The 12,015-nt window shown below is 39.3% G+C and overlaps 1 protein-coding gene across 1 annotated transcript in view; it reads right to left on the bottom strand.

Moving 5' to 3' along the window:
- Positions 1-309: 309 nt before the first annotated feature.
- LOC136856195 (kinesin-like protein KIF21A) overlaps positions 310-12,015 on the bottom strand; it is a 141,148-nt gene continuing 129,442 nt past the window's right edge. Inside the window, 10 exon segments of the mRNA XM_067133877.1 lie at positions 310-1,561; positions 5,304-5,406; positions 5,715-5,841; positions 6,385-6,628; positions 6,808-6,928; positions 7,292-7,503; positions 8,334-8,470; positions 9,139-9,244; positions 10,028-10,184; positions 10,470-10,619. Of these exon segments, the coding sequence (XP_066989978.1) occupies positions 5,334-5,406; positions 5,715-5,841; positions 6,385-6,628; positions 6,808-6,928; positions 7,292-7,503; positions 8,334-8,470; positions 9,139-9,244; positions 10,028-10,184; positions 10,470-10,619 (1,327 nt within the window). The 3' untranslated portion in view covers positions 310-1,561; positions 5,304-5,333.

The raw sequence follows: 12,015 nt of genomic DNA, 5'->3' as shown, positions 1-12,015 counted from the left end.
AAAGGGAGTTTGGGTAATGGTATAGTTTTACCCTTCTTAAATAGATAAACAGACATTTAATTATCACTGTTTACGAGACGATGCCTTGCAAACTCACCTTTCATTCTGAGGAACTATAATCCTTTTATCATAAAATGGAAATGCACAATGGCTGAATACAGAATATTTCTCTATGTTGCACTCGTAACAAGTGCAGATTACAGAAAATTCACTGTCTAGAATATTCATCCTGTGAAATATGTTACATTCACGCTTATACTGATGAGATATTGGTGTCTGCCTTCTGAAAAGTTTGATAAATAACAGGCATAAATTTGTCACTCTGAGTTATACTGTGACTGACATGAAAGTATGCATTGTTAACTTGAAGCTAACATTATTTTTAGTTTTGGGAAAACATACAATTCGCGTTGCTTACTAGCGTTACATAACGCGTCTTCGGCCTCGACATGTAACGGCTAAAATCGAGAGGCGTCTGCGATCGAACGGGGGGAGAAACAAGATGGAAAAACGCATGTAACACCCTTCTGTAAGAAGGCACAAAGCAAGGCACATGACGAACCACAAGCTTAGGACAATCACACATAAATTACAATTACCGCTTTCTCTCGCAAAAACGTCTAGTACTGGTACCGCTAAAAGTGTTAAATATTGTGTGTCTATAATACCACAAGATCGAGTGTAATTCGTCTTCTTTTTTTTAAGTTACACGAAGCTCAACGTGCAGGCGGCAGAAATCTTACGTAAATGGCGCACCAACCAGTGGTGAACGTTCGCTGTAGCAAAAAATTAAAATTTCTATTTTTATACTTTAGCAAATGATTGTTGAAACTAGCAAAAGTAAGACTAATTATCAGTTCTATGGTAAAAACAAGAGAATAATGCACAGTGTGTGACAAATACACTAACCATACCTGTACAAAAGAGAACTAACTACAAACAATCTCTTAAAATGACCATCTTTGCTGCTAAGCAGTCCACAAAAAAATAAGATACTGAATATTTAAAACTGAAGAAAATAAGACTCTGGTTCAATTATCCCACGGCTGTAACTTTGGGAACTGTGCATCTAAAACTGTAAAATGTCTAATAATTAAAAATATATTGATAAAACCTTGAAGTTTCAGCACCTGACACGGAAATTACGTACTGCTAAAGGAGTTTTGCGGACAGCAAAGTATGCAGCACTGTGAAAAGATCAGACGTCGAGGAAAAATATTTTACAGGTGTGAATGAGACTGGTCACTTTTCTAAACATCTTACATATCTCAGTTCCGCAGAACGTCTTGTGTTCCAGAAAGAGCTGTGAATTAAATTATCAAGTTATTCTTCACGAGAAACGGTCAAGTTTCTTTCAGAGCTTCGCGGGAAACTGGAAGCTTGTTTCCGCAGCTTCCGTTTTTCCTAGGAGAGCAGAGTCTGCGCCGTTCCTTGGGAACGCAGGACCTAAAATGCAGGACCCCACAGAAACGGCTGCGCTGCCTCAGGTCACGAAGCATCCGAAAGCTCGGGCGAAACGTCGTAGCTGGTCCTCATTCGCCACATGCCGATGGTGCAGTCGCTGGAATGAAAAAGGTCGTAGAGTATTTTGTAAACCTACGGTAAAAGTTCCAAGATTTGAATTCCGCAAAGATTTTCACACATTTTCAAGGCCTTTTGAAGTCCTACCTCTATGCCAATTACGCCAAGTATCATACTTCAAAGCGGAATGCTTTTAGGAAACAGACGCCTACAATGAAACTTCAAAAGATTTTAAATTCTGCAAAGAACTAGACACATTTTCAAGGCCTGGTTTCATACTACACGTCATTTCGGTTCTAAATCTATGCCAACTGTCACACTGCCAAGCTGAATGCTTTTAAGAAACAGACACCTACAACAGAACTTCAAAAGATTTAAGTTTTGCAAAGATTTAGACATTTTGCAGACCTGTTTCTTATGCTACACACCAAAGTGCTAACTCTATGCAATCTATCACACTGCAGAGCTGAATGTTTTTAGGAAACAAATTTATGTTCTTTTGCAATACATTGTCTTGTAAACAAACACTTTAGTAGGATTTATTCTTTACAACACTTGATTTTAATTTATATATATAGCACAGACTTCATCAGTGTTGATGCCATAATGTTTTAACCAGTACACTGACTGAAATTATCAGAAACTACTACTTGTGACCCTGAATTTTGATTTGCCAATCATCTCTCTTTCTCTCTCCTAAATTCCCTTTCAAAGCTTTCATTCTAAAGTACTGTACTACCCAGTTAAAGGCAACTGCAGATTAAAATATGCTTTTTCACTGTTTACTAAACAAAGCCATCAGAATGATAATATCTTTTTGTATGCTGTCATTTCTCACTTATGGCAAATCAGTAAACCCTATGATTATTCAAATTCCATCTTAAAATGGTTTAGGTATTAATGGGATAATAACTGTATTTTTGTATCTCATTACTAAATTATATCGTATGTGCGTTTGGTCTTAATGACAGTAAATGGAATATTTATTTACAAAATATTGCACCGTAGTGACAGAACAAATGACCAGCCTGGAGTCGACTATTTGACCAAAAGTAAACTGACCCAGGAATGCACCGATATACGTTACATGACATAAGAACTCTTATTACATAAACATCAGACATTTCCTTAAGATACGAAGATCTCGTAATGTATTTCCTTGTCAGAGAACATTACTATCAAAACGAAGGGTTGTAAAAATCCATGAGAAACATTTGAGCTTGAAAAAAAAAATCATAAAGCGTTCTTCACGATGCTTTTAATCTCTTATTTGGTTCTCCAAAAGAATGGGGTCCCCTCAAAATGAGATGCATGTCGAACCAAGGGTGACGCACCATAAGATTCTCTCATGTATGTTGTGATATTTTCAAACTGGCTTTGTGTACCGTTCTAGATGTGATGGATTTAAAATCATCTTTGCAAACTAACAGTGTCTTTGATGAATATATTAAGTATTCCAATATGTGACATGTTTTTCTGGAACCTAGTGGTCCAATCAAACATGGAACGTGTTGTAAACATGATAGGATGTTTGTCTAGTCTACTCAGAAGTTTTCTACATTACAGTACAGCACAAACAATAATAATGCAGAGTTTGTGATTGAGAATAAATATTGAAAGTATAATGTGCAGGTGGTGTAGTTTGGAAATATGGAACAGATTCACAAGAAAGAACTAGGGAATAAATCCATAATTAAGGGTGAAATAGTGGCAAACTACGAAACAGATACAATCTGATAAAATATTTTTTATAAGAGTATTTTTGTGTATTTCATAAATTTCTAAATGCCCTGATTTCTGGAATACCTAGAACGTTTGTATATTTTATGTCTGATTCAGATGGGATTTGAAAGACTGAGTATAAAACTATCATTAAAACCAACTGGTTAAAACATCACAAACATTTTTACTTTATACATAAATTGGGCGTTTGATTTAAATCTTACAAACCTTAACGTAACTTTATACGAAGCACCGGTGCCCCCTTGGCTTAAACGTTCAACTCACTTTAAGACGAAACCCCACAACAAGAAAAAAGAAAGCATTTAGGGTAACCTCAACAAAAACAAGAGTAACTTATCACAGCAAACATAGGAGTCAACATACTGGGGGGTAACACTCTTTTAAAAGGCCTCGCTAAGAAAAAGATGGAGCTGTGGTTTCCAAAACAAAAATGGTATAAAAAAAAAATTCCTTTCTGCTGAAAATTCACTGTGGGGCTTTGAAACGAAGCCAACAAAAATGTGTTGGGCTTCTGACAATAAGGTTTGCATGCTCATCTAAACAGGAGGCTTCAAAGCACAGGCTTAAAATGAGACCTTTTTTTACCTTTCCTTGTCTCCTGGAAAACAAAGCTTGCTCAAAACTAAAACAGTCCGCAAGTGTTCGCAAGTTTGTGGAGTTTGGGTGTCAGAAAAACTAATATTGATTCGCCTTGCATTTCCTGAAATTCTAAACACATTTAGGCTTTAGTCAACCACTGAATTTCTTAAAAATCATCAGGTGTAAAACTCGTGTAACTGAACATCAAAATAAAAATGAAGGCAGCAACTGTCTAACTACAAAGCGCAGTTTCCAAAATCAAACAGGCAAAAAGGAAAACGTTTACAAGTTTTTGATTTAGAAATACAGTTTTAAAATTGACACTACACAGCACAGTATAAAAACTGTGTATGGAAGAGATAATTCAAGGTTCCAGATCACTGCTTCCCAATCAGCTCTCGCTGTTGGCTGTTGCGTAAACATCCATCCTTTCAATCAATCGTACATCAGTTGCTGGCCCTCATGCACATTTCCACATGGCCTCAAAGATCTAAGATTCGGTCACTCTCATCCTCTCAGGAGTTTGGCTAAAGGAAAGGTCTCATATTCTAATGCCAATTTGATAGCTAGGTAATAATCATCTGCTCTCTCTCATTAATTCTCAACTACTCTCACGCCTACCAAGGCCACGTTCATACACCTGAAGCCATTCTTTCTAAACACTCTTTAACGTTAGGTCTACGGGGTAGCAGCTTCGACAACCCGTGGGGTTACAGCTAACAGTATGCCTAGATGGTTCTCACAGTTTTATGGGCACTGAAGCTAACCGCTTTCTTTTAAAAAGAAACGCCTCTCTCCCAATCACAAGTGGCATCTCGTAAGGTTGTATCATTATCCGCCAAACTGTTTCGGCATCTAATTATCGAACTGCACCTCAATTCTATTTCTCCACTTCATTTGCTCAGGTATTTTCATCTTAAACATTTTATTAGTGCCATGCTCTCGGGGTTTTTAAGAAATGCTTGCAAAAAGTCTATCCTGGTTTTAACAAAGCTTCAAAAGACAGCACTACTGAACAGCGTTAAGTGTGAAGTTAAATCTGTGGGGTTTAGGAGAGTACCGCTTTTAAAAAATAAACTTTTAGGAGTGTTTCACGACTTCTGTGCACGTGAACCATACCACAAGGTACACAGCTATCATGCTGCTGATAATAGCTGCTTTATACATCGCTGACATAGACACACCGGGTTTTAGAAAACATTTCCAAAGTGTCTTGCTTTAGTTAGTTATTCTGAGGAAAACACACAAACGACAACAAACTCGTCTCCACACACACAACAAAAAAAAGAAAGACGACGGAAGCAGCGCAAGGGTGAACAGTACACAGCCTCCCATGTAGGTCAGGACATTCAGTAGCTAGGCAAAAATCAAACCAAAAAACTCATAAAAATCTAAACGTCTTCCAAAGCTAGGTTAGGATCGTCATGTCATGCACACGTTGTATTACTCTTTTTAATTACTTCACTTGTGCCGCGTAGCTCAGAGGAAGCTTAGAGAGAGAGCTCAAAAGTTCGGCCAGCTGCTACGCCCACGAGGGGTCTCCAGACGCGGATATCTCCCTCGCTGATCGGGCGTAAGAAGGGTGCAGAGATTAGAGGGAAGGTCCAGAGGTAAAACAAAAAAACATTACTCATTTAAGTCAGTTCTTGTCCCAAATCTCAAGGAAAAAGAAAAATGCTCAAGGCTTCAAAACCGTAAGTAATTACGTTTAAAAAAGGTAAATCATAAAACTTGAAAACTAAGCTTTGCCACGTGTTGGCATCAATGTACAAAAAGACACCTGTTAAAACTAGCATGGGTGCGTCAATTCTCCTGCTAAAAGTTCCCCAATTGCCTCTAGTTTCAACAAGACTGAAAAACAAGTGACTTACTTGGACGCAGTAAAGATACAGGTGGAATTGGTGGTGATGGCATTGATTGGCGAAGCGTGCGCTCTCAATTCGCCAATCAGCTGGCAGCTTTCCGCCGACCACATTTTGATGACTCCGCCACGGCAACCTGGGGAATATTTGGATTGTCAGCGTGGGAAGGAAGAATTGTTAGTGCAAGAATTCTTAGACCACAGATGGTTAGGGAATAAGAGGAGACAAGTACACGAGGAAGATTAAGATTCATCGCTAGAATGTAGACGAAAGATCCATTACAAACACAGTGAGGAAATAAATATGAGAAGTAATGTCAACTGGCTAGTAAGTAAACTGTGGGAAGATCCTATTACAAATATGGAAACAGAAGCGGGAAGTAATGTCACTCTACTAGTAAATAAACTGATGCCTTAAGGATCGTGAAGGGATGACAAAAAAATGGTCAATATAAAGTACTGTATATATAAAGTACCACGAGGGCAGGACAGCCCGGGACACTGACCCAAGTAAAGTTCGAGCAGGCTAAGGTTCGTGACAGTACAAAGGAGAAATTAATTTCATGTCTACTACCATAAAGGGGACAGCTGATGTACAAACATTAAATTCATTGTATTGACAACAGTGCTGTAATTACGTTTAGGAGAAACAGGCAGTAGTTATCCTGATTAAAACTTACCTGAGAGAACAATCTGGCCCCCTGGTGTGAAACAAAGCGCACACACCCAGTCCTTGTGTGCGTTGTTCAACGACTGCACGTGTTCGCCCCGCTGCAGGTCCCACTTCTTAATGCACATGTCGCGGGATCCTGAGAAGAGCGTGTCGCCGTACAGCGCCAGGGACTGGATGCCGTCGTAGTGCGGAGGGTCCAGATTTAGCCTAGGGTTGACCAAGCCAGAGTTGTTGGAGGCTACGTCGAATACCTGAAAAAATAAGTTATCTTTCAGTTTCGTTGGTGGTGATAATAGGCCTACTGTGGATGACATATAAACAGTAACTGTGATGACACTGTACTAACAAAACAAATCTATAACCACTCTGTAATATCCCTGGTTCCTATAATCCTCCGTCTATAAACATGCGTTGCAAACGTCCGTCATACCTTAATATAATGATCTTTAGACCCAGTTGCAACGACGTCTTGGCCTGGGATAGTCGAGTCAACGGCAAGGCACATGACAGCTGCCTGGTGGCCCCCTGCAAGTTTCCCTACGGCTGTGTGTCTGGTGGGGAATAAAGAGAAGGCGTGAACATACTGTACAGGTAACTGACAGGAGTATAGTGTAACCACAATGACTGGTCATTGGAATAATCGTAATTTTAACAGGAAGTAAATCTAGATGTTTTGTGTCATTAAATAGTAATAATTAAATGACAGACAGCATTAAACAACGAAGTTTCAATGATTAATTCACTGATGAATAAAATGAACACAATATTGCAGTCATGAGTATTAAGAAACATGAACTTTTAACAGAAAAATTGGTTATGGGAGATTATTAATCATGTAACACACTACTGGAAATCATGAACTCTGAAAAGCATTAAAGTACTCTGAAACAGACACAATATACCAACACACTCACTTTCTCAAGTCCCATATTCTGACAATGTTCCCAGCTGCCGAGTACAAGATATTAGTAGACGTCGATATGGCAATGTCCGTGATCAAGGTCTCTCCGGGGGGCATCTGCAACGTTCTCGACTGGGTGCTTATCTGCGTGACGCCGCTGGAGGCCAGACCTGCCGAGGTCAGCATCTTGTTACACTTGGCAGGGTTTTCGCGGATGTCCCAGACCTGAAAGCGAAGACGTTTAAATAAACATGTTTTGAATGTTTTTTGCTCGAATATGTTTGACCTGTTAGTTGTCAGGGGCACCACACAAGCTGTCCTGACTTTAAAATATCATCTGCACATGTTTTTTTATCACTACTTGTTAAAAGTTATTCATAAGTTTGCTGTTTCTATTGGTTTCTGTTGAAGAAAATTACGCCTACATTATACAAAACCAATAGCAATGGGGACTATTCCTGGAGAATAATGAAAGGGGCTTTTTTATCACTATTTACCAAGAGTTACTCAAACGTTCACTGTTTCTACTGATTTTTGTGAAAAGGAAATGATTCATGCACCATACAAAACCAAAAACAATGGGGACTATTTCTGGAAAATAAAAAATGGGTTTTTTTATCACTATCAAAAGTTACTCATGTGATCTCTGTTTCTACTGATATGTGTATAAGAAAGTTATGCTTGCTTGCATCATAAGAAAACCAAAAACAATGGCAGATTCTGATATTTCTGGAGCATATGTAGGAAAAACATTTAATTTTCACTGCATTCTACATAGGTTAAATAGACTTTTCACATACAGTGCATCAAGCGCGTTCGGGTCGTTTCATAAGTCGGTTAAACGTTCACGATGCAAAAGGCGCCGTGTTTAGTATCAGCCCCTTGGGGATGTACGTAAAACATGAAATAATAATGGTAAACACCATAAACATAACGGTCAAACCATAAACATAACGTCTTACACGGCCTAAAGTGACAGCTGAAACATCAGGAACAAGCTATAACTACACAAACACTTACAGCACATCAAACAATTCAGAAACGAAAGTCCGTACCTTGATAAACGACGAGGAGACAGAAAAACAAACTCGCTGCGACTCGCAGTACCTGACGCAATTGACGTTGTTGGGGTGACCTCCTAGCGACTGGATTTCCTGCCCTCTCACCAAGTCCCACATCTTAACAGTACGATCTGGAAACGAGGTACATTTGAGTTTACGTGTAAGCAGGATTGCAATAAGCATCAGACTCAATTCCATATGTGGAATCTGAGGGAAATGTGATAACTGACTGGACGGTAATATGTAATCTGAGGTTTGACGCTAAGTTTTTCTGTAAGCATTGGTCTGAAGTTCTGGAGATTTAATAAACTGAGAAACCTAATACTGTAATACTTTCTGATTAAGCATAAATAGCTTTGTTATGATGCCAGCTGTCTGGTTAAATTAAAAAATAATGATAATATAGTTACATGCTGTGAAGTACTTACATATTTAAAATCTCCAGTACTTTTAATTTACTTAACACCTTCACTTAAACTATTGTACACAGAACATATTGTAGACTCAGAAAGTCAAAAAGACTTCATTAGGCATAACAAAAGAGCCAATATTTCAATATTTTATAGTTAAATTAAAACTCCTCCATGAACAAAGCATTAATTTCATCTCAGAAGGTTAAAAAGACCTCATTAGGCACTAAAAAGCATCAATATATTGATATTTTACCATTAAATAAAAAAAAATACCTTGAACAGAGCATTACTTTAGCCTCCGAGGGTTAAAAAGGCCCAATTAAGCATTAAAAAGGGGTCAAACTGTCAATATTTTACATTTAAATAAGGAATATTTAAACGTTCACCTTTGGATGCAGAGAAGAGTAAGTCATCCGTAGCGTACACTGACAGAACAGCCTTGGAATGACCCTGGGCTACGTGAGTGCAGGCTAGGACAGAGCGCTGGCTCACCTGAAATTGAGAATCGAATAGAACACAGAATTTATTCCCAAGGCCAAGTGCTGGGAGGGACATTGACAGCAAGAAGGTCTGAATGGTGTAACAGGAGGAAAACCTCGCGGTTGCACTATGAAACAATTGTGAAGAAAGAGATACGTGAAATTAAGAACTGCTTGTAAGTTTAGGTCGAAGGGGAAATCACGAACGAAAATGAGAGGGTTAAGAAATTACTGTATGATGACAATTTAGTTTATCCTAAGGTTTTAAAATCATGGATTTTTGGGAGGTGACACTTCACGAAAGAGTCATTACGGGTGGAAGAGACTGCGATTGTTTAAGTGGGTTTTTAATGTTGAGAAGTGGTCAGAGAAATGGATTTTCCGGCTTGTGCTCAAATGAGATTGCTTTTTTGTGCGTGACATTCCTTACGAATACGAAATTTTTACACAATACATAAAATTTTACAAAGTACAAATGTCTTTACCAATTAGCTTCTAGCTTTAAGTATGGAGTTATTTACCAATGAGCTCACAGCTTCAAGTATAAATTTGTTTAACAATTGGCTTCTAGCTTTAAGTATAAGCTTATTTATCAATTAGCCTCCCACTTTAAGTATAGACTTGTTTATCAAGAAGCTTCCATCTTTAAGTATAAACTTTTTGATCAACTAGCTTTCAGCTTAAAGTACAAACTTGTTTATCAATTACCTTCCCGCTTTAAGTATGGACTTGTTTATCAAGAAGCTTCCAGCTTTTAGAAACGATTCAAAGAACGAACACTCAGCGTAATACCTACCCTACCAGCATGTGGGTTGATCACGCCAGTGTCGGGTCTCGCTTCCCGCGTAGAGGACGTAGTCGAAGTCAGCCTCGAAAAGACGTTCTCCTCCCGAGAAGCCGACCGCCGATACGTCGTAGGGGAGGTGGGTGGGGTCATTTCTGGGTTATTATCTCTGTTCACAGTAAACGGAACGTTAGTTAGTCGACCTGTCGGCAGCGCCAGGGGACGTTTGTCCTTTCTGTGCGGCAACTCGACAAACTGTGCAAAGATGAGTCATTTGAGCATTTGTGGGGACTGATAAGACCACCACACAGACAATTTCCAACAAGTTCCCAATTCACTGTTAACAGTTTGAAAAGCGTGACTTGAAACTACTACAAACAGGAAACAAATTCAGACAGATTCAAACCCTTCAAGACGCTGGCTGTACTGAAAACTGTCGTCGTCGACTACTCACACTGAGCTCTGCCTCGAATAATTTAGATTAGACGTGCTAAGAGACGTGAGGGACCTTCTGCCCAGGCGGGGAGAGGTGGAATCCTGGCGCTCGTATGACTTGCGACTAAGAATGGGTGATGATTTGTCAGCTCGATTGGTCATCAGATTTCTGTAAGCCAAGCCAGCCCCAAGCCAAGGCCTTAGGTTAGTGATTGTGTGTGGGTATGCTCCGCTAATCAACCAATGGTTAGTGCCAGGTTATACTGGGTCTACAAGTACTTTTACAAGAGGGTTTTGGACTGTGAAGCTCTACTTAAACCAATCGGGGGGCGGGAGAGAGTTCTAAAACGTCTTGCAACTTCAAGTGGCGAGCAATGCTGGCTTGACCACGACATCATAATGTTGCGAGTGCTACAGGTGGCACCACCACAAGCGCTATGCAACTGAGGACAAAATTTAACGGAGACTTACATGGAAGACAGGACAAAAAATATGGGCTGTGAGTATGCAGAGTACAAAAGGGCAATGACAGAAAAATGGCTGAACACAATACGGTACTCAAAATACTGATTAAAACAGATATCAGAATGTTGACCGGAGAGATGTTGAAAACAAAACCGCTTTCACAGTCACAAAACTAAACTAAGTCTAAGAAATAAGCGTCAAAAATTATCCGCAATGGTGTGGAAACTATCGAACCAAAATTAAAACATGATTATGTTATGTCTTAATCTGCATACAGCAAATATAACGGAGTCTGATGTTCATGATGGGATTCAAGGTGGCGGGCAAGATTTACAGCGTATGAAATTTTAATTTCAAAGCCGCGTTGAAAGTGTGAATTATCTGACGGAATTTGAATTTAAATATATAACTTAGGGCAACGGAAAAGCGCTGGGACATGTGAGGTCATTCAGTGCTGAGAGGGAAACTGACAGTAAAAAGGTTTGAGAGGCGTAACAGGAGGAAAAAACCTTCGCAGGTGCACTATGAGAGAATGGAAAGTAAGACGGAAGAGAATATGAACGGGAGAAAGCGAAAGGAATGAAAAGGGGCTGAAGGAACGCTGCAAAGATTCTTAGGCAAGAATTATCTTGCGGCGAAGAATATCGTCTGGAAATCTGACAGTTCTGAAGTACAATAGGGTGAGTGTGCAGAGTAATGACCTCATTCTCCTAACAGCGAAAAGATGGACAAATGTACCATCATGCCCAGCACCTTGTACCTCTCGATTCAAAATTAAAAACACTAGCTTATGAACAGCAATGAACAGTGCCAATACAAACGGCAGCAATGGAAACAAACGGCTAATCCAAACGCAAGCGCAATGCACCTTTATATCTGCTGTATTGTACTTACACGTAGTCTTAGAATTGGTTTCTGTTTAAAGTGTCTACATATGAAGAGAGACCTCTCGAGTAATAAAAAAGCTACCGTCCTGTGTGGGTTCACGAAGATCCTGCAAGCAGCTTTGACTAATGCTTGGAAACACGTTAGTACCGTGACCAAAACACTCTATATATATATGTTATTCAGAAGCTCTATACCTATGGTAAATTGTGCCT

The sequence above is a fragment of the Macrobrachium rosenbergii genome, chromosome 34 (assembly GCF_040412425.1).
Source record: "Macrobrachium rosenbergii isolate ZJJX-2024 chromosome 34, ASM4041242v1, whole genome shotgun sequence".
Taxonomy (NCBI): domain Eukaryota; kingdom Metazoa; phylum Arthropoda; class Malacostraca; order Decapoda; family Palaemonidae; genus Macrobrachium; species Macrobrachium rosenbergii.
This window is presented reverse-complemented; position numbering and strand designations above follow the sequence as displayed.